At 37.9% G+C, this 26,205-nt stretch overlaps 1 protein-coding gene across 2 annotated transcripts in view; it reads right to left on the reverse strand.

The window, feature by feature from the left end:
- ORC5 (origin recognition complex subunit 5) overlaps window positions 1-26,205 on the reverse strand; it is a 245,706-nt gene that overhangs the window by 192,992 nt on the left and 26,509 nt on the right. For both annotated transcript variants that reach the window (XR_013814283.1, XM_079785898.1), the window contains exons 9-12: window positions 21,427-21,479; window positions 18,945-19,057; window positions 18,110-18,157; window positions 16,809-16,919 (exon numbers count right to left, since the gene is read on the reverse strand). Coding sequence is in view for 1 of the 2 variants with exons in the window: in XM_079785898.1 (XP_079642024.1) it covers window positions 16,809-16,919; window positions 18,110-18,157; window positions 18,945-19,057; window positions 21,427-21,479 (325 nt within the window). In the remaining variant the exon portion in view is untranslated. The remainder of the gene's footprint in view (window positions 1-16,808; window positions 16,920-18,109; window positions 18,158-18,944; window positions 19,058-21,426; window positions 21,480-26,205) is intronic.

Raw genomic sequence — 26,205 nt, forward strand, 5'->3', positions numbered from 1 at the left:
AAATACTGATTTATTTCCTTGCCCAAATTTAAACATTCATGACAATATGATGAAGTCCTATCTCTACACTGGCATTAGTACCTAAATAGCTTGATATGGTCAGTGGGCATATGACAGAAGTCTTAGTCAGTGAAAGTATTCATGGCCCAGATTCATAGGGGTGTCTCGGTTTTGTATACATGCATGTGTATGTATAATGTGGAGATGGGACCACAGTCTTTCCCATCTGCTGCAGTAGCCATTCCTGTTGTTAGGATCCTAAATGCAGAAAGTGAATTAGAGTAAGGCTCTAGTTTCAGCAAAGAATAAATTGAAATATATATTTTTAAGTTTATCTTTATTGTTTCAAGTATTACAGATGTCTCCTTTTCCCCCCATTAACCTCCCTCCACTCTGCTCCCACCACCTCCCCAGACCTTCATCATACTATTGTCTGTGTCCACGGCTTATACATACTAAATTGAAATATTTTATAGCCATAAAATTAATGTCTTAGATTAACAATTTTGTTGGAGAAAAGCTCTCTAAATAATGGCAAAATATACTTGAATATGCTGAAATCTTTTTTGGCACTAAGTTACAGAAGGCTTCTCATGCAATTGAGCTTTGAATTACCCTGGAAGAAATTTCATAAACAAATGCTAATAATAACCCTAAACAGAATGTTTAGAAAGAATAAAAAAACACAGGAGAACTTTTTCTCCAGACAACATGACATAGATTCATATTTATTGTTTTCCCTGCTAAGGACAACTATAAACCCTGCAACTAACATAAGAGACAATCAAAGGAGGACTGCACAAGGTAAAAATAGGAAGGTAGACTGCACAGGGATGCAAAACTGGATGAACGATATAGGGGCAAGGAATATTCTGACTCCCCACCCAACAGCAGAAGATAACCTGGACTCTGTATCCTCCAAATCCCCAATCCAGAAAAGAAAGCTATCTGGGTAAGTTTATTCTTCCCCTGGACTGAACACGAATAGTTTTCAAAGAATGGTTTTCAAAGAAGGGGTCCTTAAGATGATGGCACTGGTCTGTATCATGACCGGTGGAAAATATACAAACTTACACATGGACTAAAATTTCACATACCAAATACGCACAAACATATATACAAATGAATACATGTAAAAGTGGGAAATCTGAATAAGATCTATGGATTGTATAAACACCGATTTCCTGGTTGTGATATTGTACTACAGTTTTGCAAGATGTTACTATTGGGGAAAACTGAGTAAAGGGCACATAGTAAGAGATAGCCCATATTATTTCTTAAAATTGCATATGAATTTACAACGACCTCCAAAAATGTTTAATTAAAAAATAAATACACAAGAAAAAATTTGTAACTATATATGGTTATGGATGTTAACTAGACTTACAGAAATGATCATTTCACAATATAAAAAATATGGAATCATTATGTTACACACTTGAAACTAACAATGCTATGTCAATTATACCTCAATAAAAACATAAACTGATAAAATAAACAGCACTTTCAGAAAGACCTTATAAACTGCCAGAATAAATTTTATCTCAAAATGTTGAAGTACCTATAAAGTTACAAAAATCTACTTGTAGAAATAAAAACATTTTTTACCCTTATTTACAGGAATTTTAAAGAAAGTACTTGATAAAATAGTGCTTAAAGCAGGCAAATTAGATAACTATTATTAGAGAATTAATTATTTCATATTGATATATTACTGGGGTGAGGTGATATGGGTTTTTAAAAGTTTACAGATTTTACAGATTTTCTTATTGAAAAATCAGACGATTTACTTCTGACTTATGGTTCAGCTACAAGAGGGATTTGTAGCTGCTGTTTTCATGTTGAGTCCAAAAGGTTGCTACAAACATGTGCCTTATACAGCTTATTACCTCTCTAGAATAGGATAGAATTATAGCAAAACTATTATATAAATACTAGAGGTCCGGTGCACGAAATTCATGCACAGGTGCGGTCCCTAGGCCTGGCCAGTGATCAGGGCTGATCTGGGCCATTCGGCTGCCAGCTGGGGCCTTCCTGCCAGCTGCCGGCTGCTGGCCGGGGCCTGCTGGCTGGGGCAGGGATCAGGAGGTTGGCAGGCCGTGGGAGGTTGTCTGTTGGAGCACACTGACCACCAGGGGGCAGCTCCTGTGTTGAGTGTCTGCCCCATGGTGGTCAGTGCACGTCATAGCGACCGGTTGTTCTGGTCATTCTAGCGTCCCGATTGCTTAGCCTTTTATATATATAGATAACCTAAGTGTTTTACATTTTCCCAAATTCTCCTTTTTATTTTTAAATGGTGAAAGTTTTATTTTTCTTTATGGGCTATAAAAACAAACTGCACTCATTTATTAAAAACTAAAATGTTCCAATGTAAAAATTATTACAAAATAAAATTCAGAGCTAGCCTACAAGGACTGAAAATCAATGCCTCATTTTACAGATGAGAAAACACACATCATAAAAGAATGAATGACATTATCAGTCCCTAGTCAGTCACCCCAAATAAATAGGTTGAGGCATACTTAAACAGATGCTTCAAAATTATTTAATCCAAAAGTCCCAATGAAAAATATAGCACATTCACATTAGAAATCTACAAGAAAACATTTTGCATTTGTAACAACAAATTTTAAATTAAAGACTTAACCTTTAGAATGTTTAACATATTAAAAAATCTTTAGCCAAAATAATGCCTCATTTTGGGTGGTGATGAGTATCAAAGGTGGTCTGCCAAGACAATTAACTCTTGGAATAAAGACTTTAGTCAGTGCTTTTATCTTTTCTTCTACTGCCCTTCAAAATTCAGGAGCATGACACATGTAATCTAGTATTCACTCCTTCCCTCAGGATCTAGCAGAGTATATGGACAAAATTTGAGAGAGAGAGTAAAGAGCTATGGGAACAAGTTAATATCAGTGATATGTTACATTAGTGGTATAGAGATTGGAACTTATTATTGAATCCAGGCTCTATAGAGCACATACAGGCGTTGATAGATCCCTATATGCTAGTAGGCATGTTAGTTGACCCTAGAACATGGGCTTGAATTGCGCAGGTCCACTTATATGCAAATCCTTTTCAATAAATACGTACTATGATTTTCTAAACATTTTCTTTTCTCTAGCTTACTTTCTTGTAATACAGTATATAACGCATACAGCACACAAAACGTGGTAATCATCTGTTTATGGTATCAGTAAGGCTTCCAGTCAACAGTAGGCCATTAGTAGCTAAGTTTTGAGGAGTCAAGTTACATGCGTTTTGATTGGGGGGCTTGGGGTTGTATTTGTGTGAGGATCCATGCTCCTAACCCCTGCATTGTTCAAGCATCACCTGTAATTTCTTCAGTCCTCATAACAACCCTGCCTAACTTAGGTACTATAAATAAACCTCTTTTTTCCAGATGATGCAACAACTTCTGAGAGGTTAGTAAATATTCAGGGTCACTGAGCTAACAGCAGCTCTGGATTTAAATACAATTTGAAAACAAAGCCCATATTCCTCACAATACCCCAAACAGGGAGCTGCAGCACTCAAGGAAGAGGTAACTTTGTTGGGACAGACTAAAGCAGTGGTTCTCAACCTTCCTAATGCCGCGACCCTTTAATACAGTTCCTCATGTTGTGGTGACCCCCAACCATAAAATTATTTTCGTTGCTACTTCATAACTGTAATTTTGCTACTGTTATGAATCGTAATGTAAATATCTGTGTTTTCCGATGGTCTCTTAGGCTCTACAGCAGTGGCTCTCAACTTGTGAGTCGAGAACCGCTAGCAGGGTCGCCTAAGACCATCGGAAAACACAGATATTTACATTACGATTCATAACAGTAGCAAAATTACAGTTATGAAGTAGCAACGAAAATAATTTTATGGTTGGGGGTCACCACAACATGAGGAACTGTATTAAAGGGTCGCGGCATTAGGAAGGTTGAGAACCACTGGACTAAAGAAAGCTTTATGGAAGAAGTGAGTAAAATGACAATTCTGGAAGCATTCTACATTAAAAGGGTGTATCATGAATATGCTGGAGGTAAGAAATCCAGCAGCACAGAAGACAGAGAAAAAAATTAAATAAAATGGCAGCAAAAAGGATAAAGAAGTATCACAATATAGGCAAATGTCCTGCCCAGGGACAATCCTATGAACAAAATTATCAGATGTGATGAGTCTGATGTCACCAAAGTAAAATATTAATGTGGAATTTATTAACCTAAAGATTAACTTCATAAATCAGGTTATATATTACACATAAAATTACTGTTTTTAAGGTTTAACTTTTAAGAGATAAATAATTCGAGGTGGGGGGCAAAGGCATGATTTTTTTAAAATCTGAAATTAGACAACACTGAAAATGGTCTCCCAATGCAAAACTTCTCATGCATTTGTAGATTAAAGGTCACCTGCAAAAAAATTCATGACAATAAATCACACAAAATGTATTAATAGTTAAATAAACTGAGGATAAACATTAACAATTTAAAAAGCAAAAACACTGCTTTAGGTCATTCCTAAAACACTGGAATAATTTTAATTATTTAAATAAATGTAAGACTTTGTGGAAAAATTACTACTGCCCTTCTTGGTTTCTGTTACCTATGAAGATATAATCTTTTGCCAATAATTTTCAGATTTTAGGGGCATATATACTCTTTTTCACAGCTGCTTTCTTGTCTACTGTGCCAAGTTCAAATTCAAATGAATGAAACTCAAATGAAAAAAAAAGTAGCCTAGAGTGTAGATTTTCTTTTTCAAAGTCTGGATTTAGAGTCTGTGCTAGGAAAATCCAAATGAAGTTTTTTTGTGCTTTTTAAAAGCTGTACTAAAAGTCAGTGACTTCACCTCTAACGTGTAGTTATGCTTCCACTGGCGTTTTCCCTCAAAATAGAAATTCTAGTTTTTAGTTCTTGGTTTGAAAATAAACTCCACAAAATCTGAAGCATCTTATCAAGAGAATGGTATTTCCCTAGCTTTCAACATTAGCAGCATATTGACACTAACTAAAAGATTTCATTTTCTTTAACTTAAAATAATCAATCTAATTCAAAGCCAAAGTATTTTCCCCTGACTAGCTCCTAAGGCATGACTGATGCATTCACAAAGAAAAAATGAAAACCTCTTTGTACATAGAATATTTTTTAATTTACCTCTTAAATGGGGTTGGGCAATATTTGCTTAATCTTTGTTCTGTGTACTATTATGTTCTTTGTTCTCATCCATGTGGGGGATGAGCTGATTATTTATGTCCTAACAATAGGAGTTCATGTACCATGGTGAGGATTTTTTCCCCTTAATCTGAGAGGCAGTCACTAACAAGCTTCAGCTGGAAGTGCTTAATGTTAAAACAGTGTGAACCTGTTCCCAGGCTAATACACTACGTTCTTTCTGCCAACAAAAGAAAATCAATTTACAACTGTAATTAATTTTTAACATGCTCATTATTTTTATACTTTCATAGGCTGGTATAAATGTTAACTGATTCATGAAACAGCCTATCCTGCTTGCCCTGGAGGAGCTTTACAATCTGAAACATATAAAATTATTTAAATAAAAAAGCTTAACATGTGATATGTCAGTGTATGAGGTTCACACCCAAAAAGCACTACATTTGATCTGATTTCAGGCGATGTGATAGTTCATGAGCATGTGGCATATAACAAGCAAGTTCAACGGGCATTTTTACACACACAAGGAGCTCCTGAGTGCAGCAATGGAAGAGAGAGGCAAATACCATCAAAGCTATTCAACTTAAAATCATCACCTCTAGAAATTTCTATTTCCCAAAAAAAGGCAGGAAGTGGATTGGTAAGTCTTTAAATATGCTCAGATGGACAAAAAGTGAAATGTGTATTTATATACAGAGGACCTAAAATAGCTCCTCTCCTCTCTGGAACCTTTTGTACACAAATGACTGCAAACCTCTATCTAGTATCCAGATAGGCCATAACTGCATAGGTAGGGGAATAGAAATTCATTGAATGAGTGAATCCCATGTTCAAGGCACTGTGCCTGAGTCACAAAAATGAATGGACAAGGTTTTTGCCCTCAAAGAGTTCAAGGTATCGGGGAGACAAACACACAATAAAATGGTAATGACACAATATGAGAGCTATGCTGGTGAAATGTATAAATGCAAGTATCTGATTACAGAGAAGGGAATAACCAAGAGGAAGGGAAGCAAATGTGAATTAATTGAAAAATGACATTTGGCGTATAAACCATGAAGCATAAAAGAGAGCACAACAATGATAGAGAAACAACACATGTTAACGATACAAAAGTAAAATTGGTGTGCTTTTAGGGAACAGCTTATTGTGAATGGTGCACAGGGTGAATGAAGGAAGTGGTAGAAAATAGGGCCAGTTTGTAAAGAACCTCACAAGAAATGTTATGGATTGTAGACTTGCTTTTGTAGTTAATGTAATTCATTTAAAAAGTATAAGCAGCCAAAACCAGTTTGGCTCAGTGGATAGAGCATTGGCCTGCGGACTCAAGGGTCCCAGGTTCGATTCCGGTCAAGGGCCTGTACCTTGGTTGCGGGCACATCCCCAGTAGGGGGTGTGCAAGAGGCAGCTGATCAATGTTTCTCTCTCATCGATGTTTCTAACTCTCTATCCCTCTCTCTTCCTCTCTGTAAAAAATCAATAAAATATATTAAAAACAGAATATACTAAAAAGTATAAGCAGAAAATGAGACCAACTTTTTAAAAATTATTTATACTGGTAACTGTATGGAAGATGAATTGTCTGTTGACAGGAAAACCAGTTAAGGATGCGACAAGCATGTCAAACTCAGCCGATAGGCCGCATGCCTCGTTTAAATAAACGAAGCAGCCCTCACTGGTTTGACTCAGTGGATAGAGCATCAGCCTGCAGACTGAAGGGTCCCGGGTTTGATTCCAGTCAAGGGTGCATGCCTGGGTTGCAGGCTCTACCTCCAGTGGTGGGTGTGCAAGAGGCAGCCGATCTATGATTCTCTCTCATCATTGATGTTTCTATCTTTCTTTCCCCTCTCCCTCTCTGGAATCAATAAAAATATATTAAAATAAATAAACGAAACATGCGGCCGTCCGGCTGTGAGTTTGACATGCTTGGCCTAAGATATAATGAAGCTATGAATTTAAGGCAGTGGCAGTGGGGGTGGAAAGAAATAAGTTCAAGAGACATTTGTACTTAGGAGGAAAAAAAGATTGGATTTGTTGACCAACTAAATGGAGTAAAAACAAAAGAAAAGGTTCTGAGATAATTTCTCCACTTAACTAAAAAATTAGAAACCAGATACTAACTTTTTTTAATCTTTATTATTTAAAGTACTAGAGGCCCAGTGCATGAATTCGTGCATGGGTGAGGTTCGGCTGGCGGGGAGGTGAGAGGAGGGGAGGGGGTGTGGGAGGTTGGCCGGCCAGCCCCATCCCCTGGTGGAACTCATAGGCAAACTCCCAGTCAAGGAGATAATTTGCATATTAGCCTTTTATTATATAGGATTATAGAAGTCTCCTTTTTTCTAGTGTCTACCATTGTACATGCCACAAAGTATGTGCTTATTAAAGAATGAGTAATAAATGAATTAGTTTTGAAATCTGAAAAAAAAAGGAAAAGGTTTAGGGAATAATTTGGTTTGGGATATATTTTAGTATGTGATGGATATGACATATTCAAGTATTACTGTTAAGTTGGCAATTTGGGTCCAGAGCTAGACACAGGCTAGAATGAAGAATTCAAAAGATATTAGCATACACACAGTATTTGAAGCAAGGGAAGTAGATAAGGCAGTTCCAGATAAGCCAAGTTCGCTTTCTTATTCCTAACTACATGGACATGATTACTTCCTATTCTAAGAATTCAGCTCTCTACCATCGGAGTACCCAAGGTGAGGGAGCAATCCAGTTCCATTGTGACACTGGGGCTGAGGACCCTAATTTCTCATCTAGGGGAAATGACAAGGGCTTTTCTGCAATACCAGCTTCTGAAATGTCTATGTATAAGCAGGTGAGGCCAATCTCCTCCAAAGAACTCCAATTAGTTGTGAGCTGACAAGAAATCAAGACAATTTTTCATTGGAAACCATTCCCTTAGGCATCAACATTTGTTTTAATAATCACACCTCCATAACGCAGATTTTTCTAAATCATTTATCATCCTAACTCGTTTTATTAAAACTCCTTTTCTAGTCATAATGCTATATCTAAGGTGTGCATTTGCCTATTTGCTATATATTGACAGTATATATTTTCCTAAATAGGCACAGGCAAGCATATTCACACAAACTTTTTGTGTAGTTTCCAGCAAAACATCTGCCAAGTCAAATAAAATGTACTGGTGTCAAATACATTTCCTCAAAAATGTTAATAAGAGGTATACATTTGGTATATTTATTAGAAGCAATAGTAACTTTAAGAAAAATAGTTATAAAATATTGCCTACAAAAATAAGATATCAGCCCTAACCGGTTTGGCTCAGTGGATAGAGCATTGGCCTGTGGACTGAAGGGTCCCAGGTTTGATTGTGATTAAGGGCATATACCTCAGTTGCGGGCACATCCCCAGTAGGGTGTGTGCAGGAGGCAGCTGATCGATGTTTCTCTCTCATCGATGTTTCTAGCTCTCTGTCCCTCTCCTTTCCTCTCTGTAAAAAAATCAATAAAATATTTTTAAAAATAAGGTATCAGTGTACTATTTATTCAAAAGTCAAAAGCCTAATTTATGCATTTTTCTAGGGTTCAATAAAAATGCCTATTGCTAGGCTGATAAGACGCACAAAAGCAAAGTGGTAAAACTGAAGAAACTTAACACCACCAGAATTAGGGAAGGTAAGAGAAGAGTAGGGGTAAACACTATTCTTTTTAAAAATGAAAACAAGAAAGACAACTTTTTACCCTTATCGTAGGCAACTATTATTATTATCTTTGGTAATGATTAATATTAATATCCTTTACAACAAAAGTACAATTAGGGAAAAATTATAGATCAACTTTACTCTTCTGAAATACGAAGCATCCCAAAACATTGTTTAAAAAATCTCCTGAAACAGGCACCTGCTGCATAGTGATATGATAGCAAAATAGTAATGCATCCACACCAGGGACAGTAGGAGGTTTGAGAATCTAATTTACTGCCCCAAAGGAGACTGAGCATCATGGCTCTTCGCCGCTAGAAAAGGGCTGCCTCTGTTAAAAAGCACCCTTGCTAACCTAATTGTCAGCGAAGTAGGTATTAAGTAAAGCTTTCTTATCATCTTTGGAATGGAATGCCTCACAGTCTCAGTTGTGGTTAGGAAAAAACATGGTAAGATTATTAGAAAATGTTAGCATTCAAGATATTTTCTGTGATTTACATAATTTACTTTAATAGCATCAAGTATTAAAGTTGGATATTATAGACACACTGGAATGCTGGCACAAGCCTAATAAAGCATAAAGAAATTGAAAAAGAAGAAATAGCTTGTCACATTTTCTAATATTCTAGTATCCAAGAAATTCATTTTTAGGAAAACTGTCCCATTTGTTCACCAACTTTAATATCTATAAAGATAATCCTCATAGTCAAATCACTGTATATGAATATATTATAGCTAGATTTTAGGATGTTACACAATTTGTGTTTATGACATTGAAATTCATATGCATTGGGTAGTATTTCATCATCAACTATGATTTCTGATGCTATGTAACTAGCATTTGATAAATATTATTACTTTATTATAAAAATAGAGGCCCGGTGCATGAATTCGGGGTCCCTCGGCCTGGCCAGCGATTGAGGCCAAAGTGGGGAAGTAGGGGGGGCATCATCATCATAGCAACCGGCCGACCAGTCATTCGGTCGCTAAGGCTTTTATACATATAGATATAAATCAATCATAATATTATGCATTATAATAATTTTTAAGGCAAAGAGGTTTTATAATTATAAATGAAATCTATAAAATCAGTTACTTGGTTAAAGTGCTTTTGGTTAAAATCAAAAGTAGTTTGAAATATTGTGTAAGAAAGAGTGCTATAATGAATATAACATTTAATCATAAAGTATTTGAAATATAGTAAAACCTCAATATAATGGACTAATTTGGGCAAGGAGGTGGGTATCTGTTAAAGCCAAAAGTTATATAATAGATATTCCTAATGCGTACAGTAAAATATTGACAAATCAGTTGGTTTTCACTTAGATACATTTGTGTAATTAAAATTATGTTTGGATGAAAAATTTCATTTTACAGAAAAGTTTTCTATATGTGTTACTGTTATTTTAATTTATACTGAATAGATCTAGTAAATGCATGCATTCACAGTCACCTCAAGTAAACAAATGCACACAGCTGGGGTGTGGCTTAGCACACCTGGGTACATCGACAGCACACATTAAAACTGATGTAGAAAGTCACACCACTTGACAACAGAACCAATTACCGCAGGTGATGTGGCATGAACACTTGCTAATTATTTGCTGAACACTGTTCATGAGTGGTGACTCTTGGATTTAAATATGTAGACTAGAGTTTTAGATATGTAATATTTATTTATATTGGTGAAATTACTACAATGCTTTTCCAACATATGGCCTATTCACTAAAATTTGTTCAAGATAAAAAATAACCTGTTAATTATAAGCAAATCTTAGATAAAACCATTTTAAAATAAAGAGGGTGTCAATTTTCACATAGGACATACAGACCAGAAATTTTATCCATTAAATCTGAAGTCCGTTAAATCAAGGTCTGCAAAATCTAGGGCTTACTGTATAGTCATGTAACTATGTAAAAGTCACTTAGTTTATAACAGGCCATACACAATATACTACTTATTTGTCCATAACTTAAGTTCTTAATTAAGATACCAACAAACATAGCTAACTAGCTATAATTAAATATAATGAATAATTAGCATAATTTAGCTATGACATAGGTGTCAAAGAATCATGCTCCATCCACAACACTAAGTTCAAGACATGTCAGAAGGAAACACTCAACAAAAAGGTTATTTTACTCAGAAGAAGACACTTAACTACCCATATTATCAATAACAGAACTACCAATGAGAAAAATCCTACTTATATTTATTCACTTTAAGTGTTAGCTTTCATTTAAGTATTCAAAACAGTTCCTTCAGCATATATGTCCTCCCAGGAAATACTCACATGCACTGCTAACAACTCTAGTACAAGCTAGAACCTCTCAACCACCCCAATACAAATGAAGGGCAGTGGAAGCCACAGACTATAAGGTCCTTGAGGGAGGAACTGCATTCTCCTCACTTTTGTACAGATAGTCCTCGGGTTACGTTGGACTTGGCATACGTCGTTTCATGGTTACGTAGCCACCTACCATGGTCATGACTGCAAAACTGTAGTAAATTGCATAAGGCTAAATTCTCTTACAAGTCTAAGAAAATTTAAAAACCGTATTTCAATTTAATAAATATGAGCATTATTCTAATGTAAAATGTTAAATGTACTAATATTCTTTTACTTATTTTGAGACTAAAGTTAATGAGTAGAATCTTATTCAAAATGTAATAAAGAACATTGAAATTCAGAAGAATACCAACTACATACTATTACTAATACTGTTGTTAATTTATTATTCTCAATTCCAATTTTAATAACTTTAAAGATTCCTTAACTACTATTTTTATAACTTTATAACAGAATAGATTTAAATGAAATGCAATGGAAATAAACTTTAGCTTCAAGAGAATTTTGAACATATATAAAACATCTGATTAAACTGTTATGTGAAAAATCCTATATAATAAAAGGGTAATATGCAAATTGACCCTAACGGTGGAACAACCGGTAGCTATGAATGACACACCACTGACCACCAGGGGGTGGACACTCAACACAGGAGCTGCCCCCTGGTGGTCAGTGCACTCCCACAGGGGGAGCTCCACTCAGCCATGGGCCGGGCTGATGGCTGCAAGTGCAGCGGCGGAGGTGGCGGGAGCCTCTCCCACCTCCTGGGCAGCATTAAGGATGTCCAACTGACAGCAGTCACACATCCCCCAAAGGCTTCCCGGCTGCCAGGGGGATGTCTGACTGCCAGCTTAGGCCTGATCCCTTGGGGAGTGGGCCTAAGCTGGCAGGTGGACATTCCACAAGGGGTCCTGGATTGTGAGAGAGCACAGGCCGGGCTGAAGGACCCTCTGACCCCCAAGTGCACGAATTTTCATGCACTGGGCTTCTAGTTATAAATAATTATGTAACTGGTAAATCAAGCTATACAATAGCATTATCACTAAAAAATAAAGCCTTAAAACAGGTGATATAAAGTAAATAAATAAAAGAATCATCTATCTAATAATAGAGTAGTATGCAAATCATCACTCCGCTACACTCACAAGCCACGCCCACCAGCCACGCCCCAGCCATGCCCACCATTCAATCTGAGTGAGTACGCAATTAAACTGAAAACATGGCGGCAGCCCCGCCCCCCAGCCTCTCCAGGTCTCTGTGAGTTGGAGAAGTCAGGCGCCAGCGCCTGAGGCTGGCTGCAGCCACAGAGACCAAGAAGCCGCCTCAGGTCCGCCTGCCCAACGTCCTGGGGAGACGGAGAAACTGGGCTCCAGCGCCTGAGGCTGGCGGCAGCCACAGAGACCAAGAAGCTGCCCGTCCCATGATCCCAGGCTGCAGCCAGCCTCAGAAGCCTCAGGTCCGCCTGCCCAACGTCCTGGGGAGACGGAGAAACTGGGCTCCAGCGCCTGAGGCTGGCTGCAGCCACGGAGACCAAGAAGCCACCTGTCCCATGATCCCAGGCCTCAGCCAGCCTCAGAAGCCTCAGGTCCGCCCGCCCCATGTCCTGGGGAGACGGAGAAACCGGGCACCAGTACCTGAGGCTGGCTGCAGCCCGGGAGATGGAGAAGCCGCCCACCCTGCGGTCCTGGGCACCAGTACCTGTGGCTGGCTGCAGCCCGGGAGATGGAGAAGCCGCCCACCCTGCGGTCCTGGGCACCAGTACCTGTGGCTGGCTGTGGCCTGGGAGACAGAGAAGCCGCCCACTCTGCGGTCCTGGGCACCAGTACCTGCGGCTGGCTGTGGCCTGGGAGACAGAGAAGCCACCCACCCTGCGGTCCTGGGCCCCAGTACCTGTGGCTGGCTGTGGCCTGGGAGACAGAGAAGCAGCCCACCCTGCGGTCCTGGGCATCAGTAACTGCGGCTGGCTGTGGCCTGGGAGACAGAGAAGCCGCCCACCCTGCAGTCCCGGGCACCAGCACCTGCGGCTGGCTGTGGCCTGGGAGACAGAGAAGCCACCCACCCTGCGGACCTGGGCACCAGTAACTGTGGCTGGCTGTGGCCTGGGAGACAGAGAAGCCGCTCACCCTGTGGTCCAGGTGCCAGCACCTGCAGCTGGCTACAGCATGGTAGATGGAGAATCCGCCCACCCTGCAGTCCCGGGCACCAGCACCTGTGGCTGGCTGTGGCCTGGGAGACAAAGAAGTCGCCCACCCTGCAGTCCTGGGCGCCAGCACTTGCAGCTGCAGCACAGGCGAAGCCCCCTGTCCACCAACCCCTAAGGCTGTAGCCAGCCTGGGCGCCTATGGCTGACCAGAGGGAGAGAAGCCCAGATCCTGGGTGCCTGTGGTCAGCTGGAGGAGGGAATCCTGGGTACCAGGTGTGGGCCGAGGCAGAGGTAGTTAGGGGCAATCAAGCCAGCAGGGGAGCAGTTAGGGACAATCAGGCTGGTAGGCAGAAGCAGTTAGGGGCAATCAGGCAGGCAGGTGAGCGGTTAGGAGCCAACAGTTCTGAATTGTGAGAGGGATGTCCAACTGCTGGTTATCCCATGAGGGGTCCCAGATTGGAGAGGGTGCAGGCCAGGCTGAGGGACACACTCCCCGCTGCCCCCCCCCCGTGCACGAATTTCGTGCACCGGGCCTCTAGTTGCATATAAACACATTACAGCCAGTAAGAAGAAATTTACTTCCACATGGAAAACACTCAAGTAACATAATACCTTACCAATTTTATTTATTTATTCGTGAAAAATATTTAATGGTATACATGTATAGCATGCACATGTATACCATTAAATATCTCCAGATAATTTTTATTATATTCAAATAAACCAATGTGTTAAATTAACAAACAGCTTTCTCTAAATATCAATAACAGTATTAACAGGTTCTTAGTTTATCTTAAAGCTGTAATGTAACAATATTGCCATCTAGTGTTCATATCAAGTAATTACTTCACACTTTTGTTTTTCACTTAAAAAATTGTATGTGCATAGGTTAAATACAAATTGTCATTCCTATCGACAAGAGTAGTTTTCATGGATGCATAAAAGGAGAGAAAAACAGAAAAGGTCACGGGGAGACAATGGAAAGAAAAAGAAAAGGCATATGGGAGAATTACCCTTCCTATGGATATGATTTCTGTCACATTTTGTTCTTCCACACAGTATATATGTAACCTGATTGTCTCAGATACTTTAGGGTCAGATGCATCATCCATTTGTAGCCCCCCACCCTTTGTATCACAAATGGAAATAAAACAAGATCAAGTCCTAAGTGATTTAACATCAAATGAACACAAATTCATTTAAGCCATGTTTTAAATATACAAAATTTATCATTTTGATTACTGCTAATGAGAAGATGAATAAAAAATTGTTTTAAGTTTACGGTTGAAAAATATTTCATAGTTGTTAAGGTGGAAACAATTTAACTTAGTTAAAAAATAAAGATGCATTTGAGCTACACTGTTTCTTAATTGTATTATAAGCAGTGTTGAAAACAAAGATAGGTGACACTGTTCATCTCTAATCAAAGCCTGTTGCTGGAAAAATCTTCTTCAAGTCTAGATGCTACCAGTGATTTGCTATGTGGCCTTGGGCAGATCTCTTAGGCATTCTGAGCTTCGGTTCCTTTTTGTTCAAGATTAACTTAGTATGTGACAAGACTATAAAATGTAAAATGCCCACCAATGTAAGGTACCAAAAAGCAAGGTAAGATGGATGGTGGTGGAAGTAGTACTATTTACTAGATTGTAACAATGACTGCTACCACTACCACAATATAATCCACTTTCAACTAAACCAGTGTGTAGGTGACAAAGATGTCGTGGGTTTTCCTAGTCCTCTCCCTTTGGTCATATTACCTGCCCATCATAAATTTCTAGTCTACTAAACTCTATCCACTGGAAATAAGGTGTTAGCTAATTTTATCTATTATTTTTTCCTTTTTATTTACCCATTTTCTCATTTCTGTACAAAATGGAAAAACCCTACTCATTCTCTATAACCCAGCTCCATTTTTCACCTTTTCTATGAAGTCATCTTCCTATATTCATGCCCAATCCAGAAGTGATCTCTCTCTGCTGTAAATTTCTCAGCAGCACTAACTAGCATTCATTTACAGCTATACATTATTTTATGTACATTTGTACCACCCTCACTCCCCGCCCCCAAATTAATTATAAGCTCTCTAAAAGGGAAAAACAGTGATCATCCTTCTTTGTATCTTCCACAAAGGTAATTCTGAGGTACAATCACATGTGATACAAATGCCTTCCTCCTCTATTTAGAAGTACCTTACTTCCCCAGGCTCTAGTTCTCAAAGAATTACGTGTGTCACATTGATTGGCAACAGCATTTAACCTCTCCAAGCCTTAACTCCTTAAGATAAAGATCATAATACCTATTTCATAGTTATTGCAGCAGCAAAAATAAACATAGAAAGTATGTATTGTATGTAGAAAGCTATTAATAAAATGTAAAGTTTGGTTAAAAATTATTTTCAGACAAAGCATTTTTAAAACATATATTGGAAAAAATTCCCTGCAATACAGATTAAAAATGAATTGGGTTTTTTAAACTATTGGCATTAGAACTGCCAATCTACCTACCTATTTAGCTAGTTATATGCATAACCTAATAACTGACTACATTACCTTTCTTCAAGAACACAGTAAAGGTATATAAAATTTTCTATAAATGCTGACATAAAAATTATCTAACTTAAATGTTGAGTTAAATAAGAACATATATATTTGGTTCTCAAAGGCTTGAGTGAAGAATTAAAAGTTTCCACCAGATATTAGATTACAAAGTCTAACATCCATTCAGGAACCAAATTTATTTGAAGTGAATAAAAATGTAAATGCTATTATTTACATATTTCTCAACCTAAAAAGTTATACATAAAAAAACACTGCAACATCTCAGGTGACTTTGTTTTTCAATAAATACTAGTCACATCATTTTTTTTTCTCCTCTGCCATTCATATCCATGAGATCAGTATTGTTTTTTTGGACCATATAAAAAATGTACTATGACTATATTTTTAATAAGTTTTTTTTAAACTGCAATTAAAAAAATCTTAACTTTATTAAATATGTCATGGTTCCTATTTTTATGCTACTGCTGCCATCTAGTGGAAAATTTGAGAACTTAATCATTCTGAAGATGAGAGCATTTTTGTAAAAAATGCATGTCAACCTAAAAGGGTATATTTGAGGAATGGAATATTACTTACTTGCAAATAAAATTTTAAAATTTTTGTTTTCATTAAATTACATTTTTATATTATACTTCATCAATAATCATGAAGCCTTTTGTTTAATCATCAAGATTATAATCGTTTAATTTAAAAATTCCTTAATTTAAAAAAAAAGAAAATTAAACTGTTTTATCATGTTGTTATATCTGTATGCAAATTCAGTGATATGATTAAAGATTTGGAATTTTCAATTACTTACCTAGACCAAATTACTTACTCATGCTGATCAAACCTCTAAATGCCTGGAACTCTACCAACTATTCTACCTGAAAAATTCCATGAAGATAAAGATGATAGTTAACAGCCTATCACAAAGCTTACCTGGGAAAATATATTTGCTGTTGGAGCAACTCTGCTGTCCACGATACTATATAATATTGCTAATAATCTATCTAGTGGAAACAGTTTTGGTCCGAGGAGATGATTGCTTGTCTGTAAGAAAAAAGAAAATAGATTTTCTTCTTAAAGCAGAGGACTCACTCTTTGTACTACAAATTCCCAGTATCACAATATTTATATCCTACAGTTCCTCAAAGATGCTAACAAATCCAACTTGCAATCTCTACGCAAAAACTTTATCTGATATAATCATGATTTATCCTTACATTTTCTTCAAGATTTTCTGACTTAGCATCAACAAATATTAAAGGATTCACGAGTCATCCAGCCTCGTCCTAAATATCACCCCTATTTTGCTGTTGTAACCAGATGATAAGTGACAGCCAAGTCATTTGTCAAGATAGTATATAACCAAAAGCAGGGTCATGGTCCTAACTCCTAGCCTAGAAATTATCACTTATTTCTCACCATTCCTCTTTGTGCCACAGACTAGAAAATGTGTTTCTTCGACATTAATAGTTCTAAAAATAGTTACAGTTCACATTTTAAAACAACATAAATGAAAGACAAAAGAGGTTACTACTATAAAAGTCAAATCTCTAAGAATAACATCGGAAGAACTACAGTTCATCTAGAACTAGAGACATCTTCATGATGGCAGTTGCTCTCTCAACACCGTCCTTTTCTTAGATTTGCACAAACCCACTCATTCCACAAAGATGGTCTAAAGTGCCAGCTCTTTCACCGTCCTCTCATCAGCAGGACTCATATATATCTCCCTCCTCATATTTCTTGGTTGATTTTGTCTAAAAGATAAAATTCTTGGCTTTTTGTTCATTCTTTAATTTTCTTCATTCATTCATTAAATTTGTTCAGTTTTTAAATAAGCATCTATTAAATATCACCAAGTGCTGAGATACAGAGGTAAATGTATGGGCTCCCTTCCCTTAGGTAACTGGTGAGTGAGGATATTCCTCCACAATCCCAGACACACCACAGTGAAACTTTAAAAACACTAAAGGAAAAAGGAGAAAAGAATTTAAAGCAGCTAGAGAAAATATAAATTTAAAACACAGACTTTTTTATCTCTAGTACTCCCTTGAATGTGCCCTTCAATCACTGTATTCAGCATAACAGAACATTAGTACAATATTATAATGGTACCATAGCAATACAAGTAACTTCTTATATCCACATGACTAATAAAGGCATGAATTTATCCACTTCCCATAGTGTCCTAAATTCATGAGTTTTTCCCATTAGAGAAATTAAAATGAAAATACCTTTTCATGTTTCTTTAGAAAATTAGTTTTCTTGATTTTCCCATGATGCTACAATTAAGGAAAATAATTTTTAAGATTAAAATGAAGATAGTATTCCATAAAAACAGAAAACATAATTTGTTTAAAACATGGCACAGATAACACTAATTTATGTATCTTAGGCTTTTTTTATTTTATTCTACTTGCTCACCTAAAATATCAACATATTTTAGCCTTGATTTGACTTAGATTTCGCATGTATAGGTTACTTTGGTATGTAAAGAAAAAGCTTTTAAAATAAAATAGTGATACTTCCTAAAAGAACTTAATTAATGTGCTCCTTGTCCTCATGAAACAAAAACCTGGTGGAAGAGGTAGTCAAAAATAAATAAATAGAAGTTTATTACAAGTACTTTTAATAATAAATAAAATTGCATATTATATTTTTTTCAAAAAGAAAATAATTCTAAAATGGGATTTATTCAGCTAATGTATATGCAGAAGAGGTTCCTGACTATTCTAGATAATGATACATGAGTGCATGACCCTACAGCAAGAGCTTCAGAACAACAAAGAAGTTAGAATCCTTAAAATTATTCCCATCTCTCATACTTTAAAAAAAACCTTATGCACTTTTAAAATCTAGAATTATCACCTAAGATATACCTGAGCTCTTCCTTGAAACTATTTTTCCCACTCAGGTTTTGATCTTAATTCAAAGCCTTAGAGGATGAATCCTAAATACATATTTAGCAATCTCTTATTCTAATCCCTCATCCCTAGAAATTTAGATATTGAGAAATTTCAAACTATTCGTGGGATCTTCAAAAATAAACTAAAAAGAAGTAATTGTTACCTTAAGGAAGAACCTCTTGTCAGTTCTTGATGGATTATATGAAGCAAGGTATGCAGCAATTAAAATAAACTTAGAGTAATAAGGAAGTTCCACATGAGTATACGCTGAGAGACCTACACAACAAAAAACTTTTATGAAGGTATTTAACAGGCTACCATTAGATTTTAAGTATCTCTTATATTTTCTCACTTATCTTTTCACTTTCATACCACATTATCTAGTCAAAATGACCTACTCCTTTAGCTTAAAGTGCCATGATAATGATGGTGGTGGTAGTAAACGTTAACATCAATATGCTTTGCTCATTCTATTATTTTTGTTTGGCTCCTCCTATTCTGGTCTAAATGCTACCCCACCTGGCCTTCAAAGCCACACTCTCCATTAAACCTTCCCTTGATGATCCTCTATCACACCAAAATAGAAAAATCTCTGCTCTGAATTCCTAGTTTGTGTGTGTGTGTGTGTGTTTCACTTTATGGCCCACATGACTTTATACCTATAATTATTACTTATAATCACACTAGGGGCCAGGTGTACAAAATTCGTGCACTGGGGGTAGGGGGTTCCCCTCAGCCCAGGCTGTGCCCTCTCGCAGTCTGGGACCCCTCGGGGGATGTCTGCCTGCTGGCTTGCAGGTGGATAGCCTTCTGCTGCTGCAGAGCCTGCTGCTTGAGCTTCAGCAACTGCTGCATGTGCATGGGCTGGGCTACCACGGTCTGTCCTGCGAACACCATCAAGTGGATGAGTCAAGTGCAGAGGCAAGCCCACCCTGAGTTCCCTGCACTTCCCTGAGTCACTGAGTTGTTCAGACTGACCGCCTTCTACAGAGAACGGCACAGGGATCAGGCCTAAGCCGGCAGGCAGACATCCGTCTTGCAGTCCAGGATCCCTTGGGGGATGTAGCAGTGCGCCAAGAGGCAGGCGGCCAGGGAGGAGCCTGAATTGGGGCCGGGCACCGCACCGCTTGCGCTCATCCCGGCCCGCTGTGCCTGCTGCCACTGCTTGGTAGTGCTGCCGCGGAGTCAGGAGAGGCTCCTGCCGTGGCAGCTACGCTTGCCAGCCGTGAGCCTGGCTTCTGGCTGAGCGGTGCTCCCCCTGTGGGAGTGCACTGACCACCAGGGGACAGCTCCTGCATTGAGCGTCTTACCCTGGTGGTCAATGCACATCACAGCAACCGGTTGTTCCGCCGTAATGGTCTCTGAGGTTTTTATTATATAGGCTAGAGGCCCAATGCACGAAATTCATGCATGGGTAGGGTCCCTAGACCTGGCCAGTGATCAGGGCCTATTTGTGGGGTGATGGGTGGGGGGAGGCCCCCCTCCGCACTGGCACCCGCTTTGGCTGGCCTGGGGCCTGCGGGCTGGGGGCAGCTCCTGAGTTAAGCACCTGCTCCCTGGTGGTCAGTGCCCATCATAGCAACCAGTCGTTCCACCAGTGGTTCTGCCATTTGGTCAATTTGCGTATTGGGCTTTTATTATATAGGATTAAACAGTTACTTATACTAAAATTATATTTCTTACCAAGCTATATTGTGCACTGAAGGAGCCATGTCTAATTTTTTTCTTTCTTTTTGTATCTGAGTGCCTTTCACAAATGAAATACATTTGAATGAATGGATAAATAAAACAACTGAGTCACTCAAACAGCATTAATTTTTACAAGGAAATAAGGAATCTGATAGTTTATGAAAGTACAGTATATGTCAGACACTGTGCTAGGTACTTTACCTAAGCATCTCTGAATTTGCTATAACTTAAAGCTAGATATTCTTCCAATTTTAGACGAGGACACTAAGTTGGGCACAAGATCACACAGTTAGGAAGTAGTGTCGACCAATTATTGCAGATTTTCTAACTCTAACATCTATTTCTTTCCATTAAAACACACAATTAAAAATCACTTATATAGCATCAGGAGCACTGAGAAACCAAAAGAGACAAAACAGAATCTCAGCTCCACTTAATTTCACACCAACCACTAGGCACTGATCTATTTTTTAAATAGTATTTTAGATATCTGCTTATTTTTTAAGTAAAAGCTGTTCTATTGGGATAAATACAAAGTAATAATTTCTTTAAAGAAAACAAAAGCACAAAGCTTTTAAAACATAGTCAACTGAAATGTATCCTACAAACTAGGTTAACATAAAATTGAATTTTATTCTATAAAACTCATGAAATACATACATACTGAGATGGAAATTATGTAATTGTTTTAGCAAAAGCATTTAATTAAAAAAAAAAACTGCTTGATTTTCACATGATACAATCCAACATTCAGAAAACTGGTATACAAACTTTACTTCCTCATATTAAATTAGTTTCACTAAAAGGAAAATGAATTAAAATATCACTATAGCTTAAAAAGTAAATTTATTTTTATAACACTACTGACTAATGTTATCTGTGGTATTAACTTTAGTATCTTGATTATTAGTAATAAAATAGGATTTCTGGTAACTGTCTCAATACTTCCTTGATACCTTCCAGTTGTCCTGGATCTTTGTCATCTTTCTGTAGCTTTTCCCATTGTGAACTGAAAGAAAATAGAAAATAAGGGGTTGAAAAAATACTACATCAAATGCATCCTACAAACTAGGTTAACATAAAATTGAATTTTATTCTATAAATGTTCTAGTTACCATGAGATAAAACAGAGTCCTAGAAAAACTAAAATTTACTTAGTGACAAAATAGATTCAATTTCCCTATAAACAAGACAATATATATATATGCAATATACATTTTTATACTCTATAGAATCATAAAGTGTATATTAGAACAATGTATCTTATACATCAACTAGAGGCCCAGTGCACGAAATTCAAGCACGGGTAGGGGCCCTAGGCCTGGCTGGCGATCAGGGCCATTGGAGCCTTCCAGCTGCCAGCCAGGCCTAGGGACCCTACCCTTCCTTCCAGCTGCCAACCAGGGCCTCCCTTCCCTGGATGCCAGCTGCCGGCAAGTGCCTCCCTTCATTCTGTGCCACCCCCTGGTGGTCAGCACACGTCATAGCAAGCGATCGAACTCCCGGTCTCCCAGTCAAACTCCTGGGGGAACAATTTGCATATTAGGCTTTTATATATAAGATACCCAAATGTTAATTTTTTAAAATCTCTTCTCCTCTGATCACAATTGTAAAGCTATCAAAAAGTACAAACAAATAAATAATATCATCTGTCATTCAATAAAACTCCCAATGTTCTAGTTACCATATGAGATAAAATTGTTATACACTATTTCTAAATTCAGTAACAATCTCTTAACACATTGCGGACCAGTAGTTTTATTGCTAGCTTTACCCAGGGGCCAGATAAGTTTCTATTGAACGAGTACAATAGAATGTTAAATGCACGCTTTAAAATTAAATACCCATTGTGTTTTGAAGTTATTACATGTTCTTACACGCTAATATCTTTTTAAAGAATTCTCGTGCCTTAACTGGTTTGGCTCAGTGGATAAAGCATCGGCCTGCGGACTGAGGGTCCCAGGTTCGATTATGGTAAAAATCATGTACCTTGGTTGCGGGCACATCCCCAGTAGGGGGGTGTGCAGGAGGCAGCTGATTGATGTTTCTCTCTCATTGATGTTTCTAACTCTCTATCCCTCCCCCTACCTCTCTGTAAAAATACAATAAAATATATTTTTTAAAAAAGAATTCTCGTGATTGGCCACAAGCCTTAGAACAGAAAACATGCGAATTCTCATGATCTGTCCGCAATGTGTTAAAATAAGTATCACTGTATCAGAAAACTGAGGCCCACAAGTTAAGTTGCCCCAGGATACCCAAACAGTCAGTACTGGAGCTAAGAACTGAATCCTTGTAGATGTCTACAGAGTTCATGGTATTTCAACGATCCCACTCTGATCTTACTTGTAATGAAAACTATTCAACAGCCCCAAATATTAAGATTATGAAATAATTAAGACATGTCAAATCAAATTAATAAGGAACACACCATAGTGTAAAGACTGTCTTAGGAGACCAAAGTTTTAGCTTTAGATCTTGAATAAATCAATAACCTTCTCATAAAAAAATAAGGCCTTGGCCAGTGTGGCTCAGTTGGTTAGAGCGTTGTGCCATACAAAGAAAGGTACCAGTTCGATCCCTAGTTGGGGAGGGTGTGGGAGGCAATCTATCCATCTCTTTCTCTCGCCCTCCCTCCCTTTCCCTCTTTAAAAAAAAAAAAGCATGTCCTCAGGTGACAAAAAAAAAAAAATAAGGTAATTAGATGCAATGATCTGTAAGGACCCTCTCCAGCTCTAAGTCTCTTACAAAGCTCTTAAATGCTAATTTAAAAGTAAATGCCAGATCAGAACAATTAAATATATTAAATCAATATATATATTTTTTCAAATCTATAAGCATAGTTGAAAATTCTGGGACTACAGCAAATGGGAAATTTTGATAGACTACTAGTAACCTATGTGAAGAGCAAATCTAGTCTAACAAGCTGACTTTCAAAATAGAGCATTTCTTCCATCTTACAGTTGATGGTGCTTCAGATTAGAAGGCATTTTCACATTCCTTTGAGATAGTTTAAAGTCATAAGGTTTTCTTATATAGTAATTACCCATTTAATGTTATTATTTAACTCTCAAAGGACAACCAGGGAAAAACTGACCATCTTTAGTGGGAAAAGAAGAGACTATAATATTTACTAAATTTTTACTATGAACCCAGCTCTTAACATCTCATTTATTACTCATAAACTGTATTTCTTTCTTTTTTTACAAATGGCAAAACTGAGTCAAAGAGGTTAACTAATTTGCAAAGGCTGCAAGCCTCTAAGTCAGTGGTTCTCAACCTTCCTAATGCCACGACCCTTTAATACAGTTCCTCATGTTGTGTGACCCCCAACCATAAAATTATTTTCATTGCTACTTCATAACTGTAATTTTGCTACTGTTATGAATCTTAACCCTTTGCACTTGCTTGCTTTTTTCTCGATTCCTTTATTCTACTCGGAATTTAATTTTTTTAATACCCCAGATTTTACAAAGCACGGCAGTAGAATAAAAAACTGGAGTTTCTTTTCATACAAACTTATTTATTTGGATTTTTTAATATTTCAAATATATACGAGCTGCTACCGATGCTAACCGTGTCGAGTCACACTCGACATCCGAGTGCAAAAGGTTAATGTAAATATCTGTGTTTTCCAATAGTCTTAGGCAACCCTGCTAGCGGTTCTCAACCTGTGGGTTGCGACCCACAGGTTGAGAGCCACTGCTGTAGAGCCTAAGACCATCGGAAAACACAGATATTTACATCACGATTCATTAACAGTAGCAAAATTACAGTTAAGAAGTAGCAACGAAAATAATTTTATGGTTGGGGGTCACACAACATGAGGAACTGTATTAAAGGGTTGTGGCATTAGGAAGGTTGAGAACCACTGCTCTAAGTGGTGGAACCAACGTTTCAATTGAGATCTGCCTGACTAAAACATCATTCCATGTTCTAAATAAATATCAATTTCCAAAAATGAGAGTCACAGTAGTTGTATTAATTGCCACAGAATAAGCTAGAATTTTAAGATAAACCAGGTTGATTCATATTTTGTAATTGTACAAACTGCTTATAAAAGTTATATAAAACAAACATATATTTCAACAAAAACAGCTTAAGTCAGGATCTAGCCTTCTATGACTTTATTCTGCTTATTCCAAGTATTTAATCTCAATTAGGAAATATGATATATGTGGTTATTATTTTTTAATTTAGTAAAATTTATTTTACATGGGTGAAGGGGGTCAAGGATATTGGAGGAGGGAGAAATGAACAAGTCATTTAACATGAAGCAATTTGAGCACTTTCAAATGGGTAAGTAGATATCACCAATCTTAGAATGCCATTTCTCTACTATACCATTGGAAAGTCTCACTGGTCCTTTATGCCACATAATGAGAAAAAAAGAGAGGGCATCTATCTATATTATGAAAGGCCTGTTGTCCTAATGCTGTAATGACCAAAGACCGGCACGGATGGGTGGGGATGTGCGATTTCGCGCACTGGGCTTCCAGTATATATATAAAAGCCTAAGCAATTGTTCAACCAGTAGCTGTAACATGCAATGTCCACCGGAGGCAGACGCTCTGACCGGGAGCTATGATGTGCTCTGACCACCAAAGAGCAGACACTCAACGTAGGAGCTGCTGAGATGTGATGACTTGGCAGCTCCGGTTCTCAGGTGACGCACCTGGAACCAGAGAGGAGAGAGCTCGATTCTGGGATGTGTCACACGAGAACTGCCCTCTCACAATCCAGGAACCCTCAAGGGATGTCAGAGAGCTGGTTTCAGCCCGATCCCCACAGGCCAGGCCAAGGAACCCCACCGGTGCACAAATTCATGCACCGGGCCTCTAGTTATCCTATCTAATAAAAGGATAATATACAAATTAACTGTCAGTCCATCACAAAGATGGTGGCGCCCAGTCCTCTCAGCCCCACTGGAGTCCCCCAGTCCCGCAGGGGCGGCCACTGCCAGCGGACAGCATGAGCGACCTGGCAGAATGCTTGCTTCATCGCTGCAGCGACGAGGCAAGCGTTCCATGCCCGGCCGTGGATGGGCCTTTGAGCCACGGAGAGCCTGTGGGCAGCGGGTGCAGAGCAGCCAGGCTCTGCAGAGAGTTACTGGCACACAAATTCATGCGCAGGGCTACTAGTATATGACTAGAAAAGTCGCAGCTCCCTCGCTGCGATCTATTGAAAGTCAGCCCTCGACACAAGGGTTTGTAAGAAAAGAAAAAAATAAAATAAAATAAAATAAAATAAAATAAAATAAAAAAAAGAAAAGTAACCACTTGGAGTAAAAATGCAAACTATCCTACCAACCAACAATTTTTTTCAAAAAAGACAAAGAAAATGACCACTAAAGGAATTTAGCAAATTAACACAACAAAGTTAATAAAACATATATTTTATATCAATAAATACAAATGGGTGTAAGTTACTCGTTAAAGAAAAGGGTTTTCAAAATGCTTCAGTGAGGCAAGGAGGTCAGATTAGCAATGCTTATTTCTATGCTCTATACCTTTCAGTGAAAAAAACATATTACAGACCATATATTAATTGCAAAGGGAAGTAGCTGCCTTTGCATAAAGATACATATGTACATATTTGAAATTTTTGTTAAAGATACAGAGAAAAAAAAATAAAAATAAAAAATATATATATATACAAAGGATAGACCAGAAATTCTATGTGGTTAGAAAAAGAGTGAAAGGGATAAAGATGGGTGTGAGACTGGGAATCAAACC

Source organism: Cnephaeus nilssonii, assembly GCF_951640355.1.
Source record: "Cnephaeus nilssonii genome assembly, chromosome: 12".
In the NCBI taxonomy this organism is placed as follows: domain Eukaryota; kingdom Metazoa; phylum Chordata; class Mammalia; order Chiroptera; family Vespertilionidae; genus Cnephaeus; species Cnephaeus nilssonii.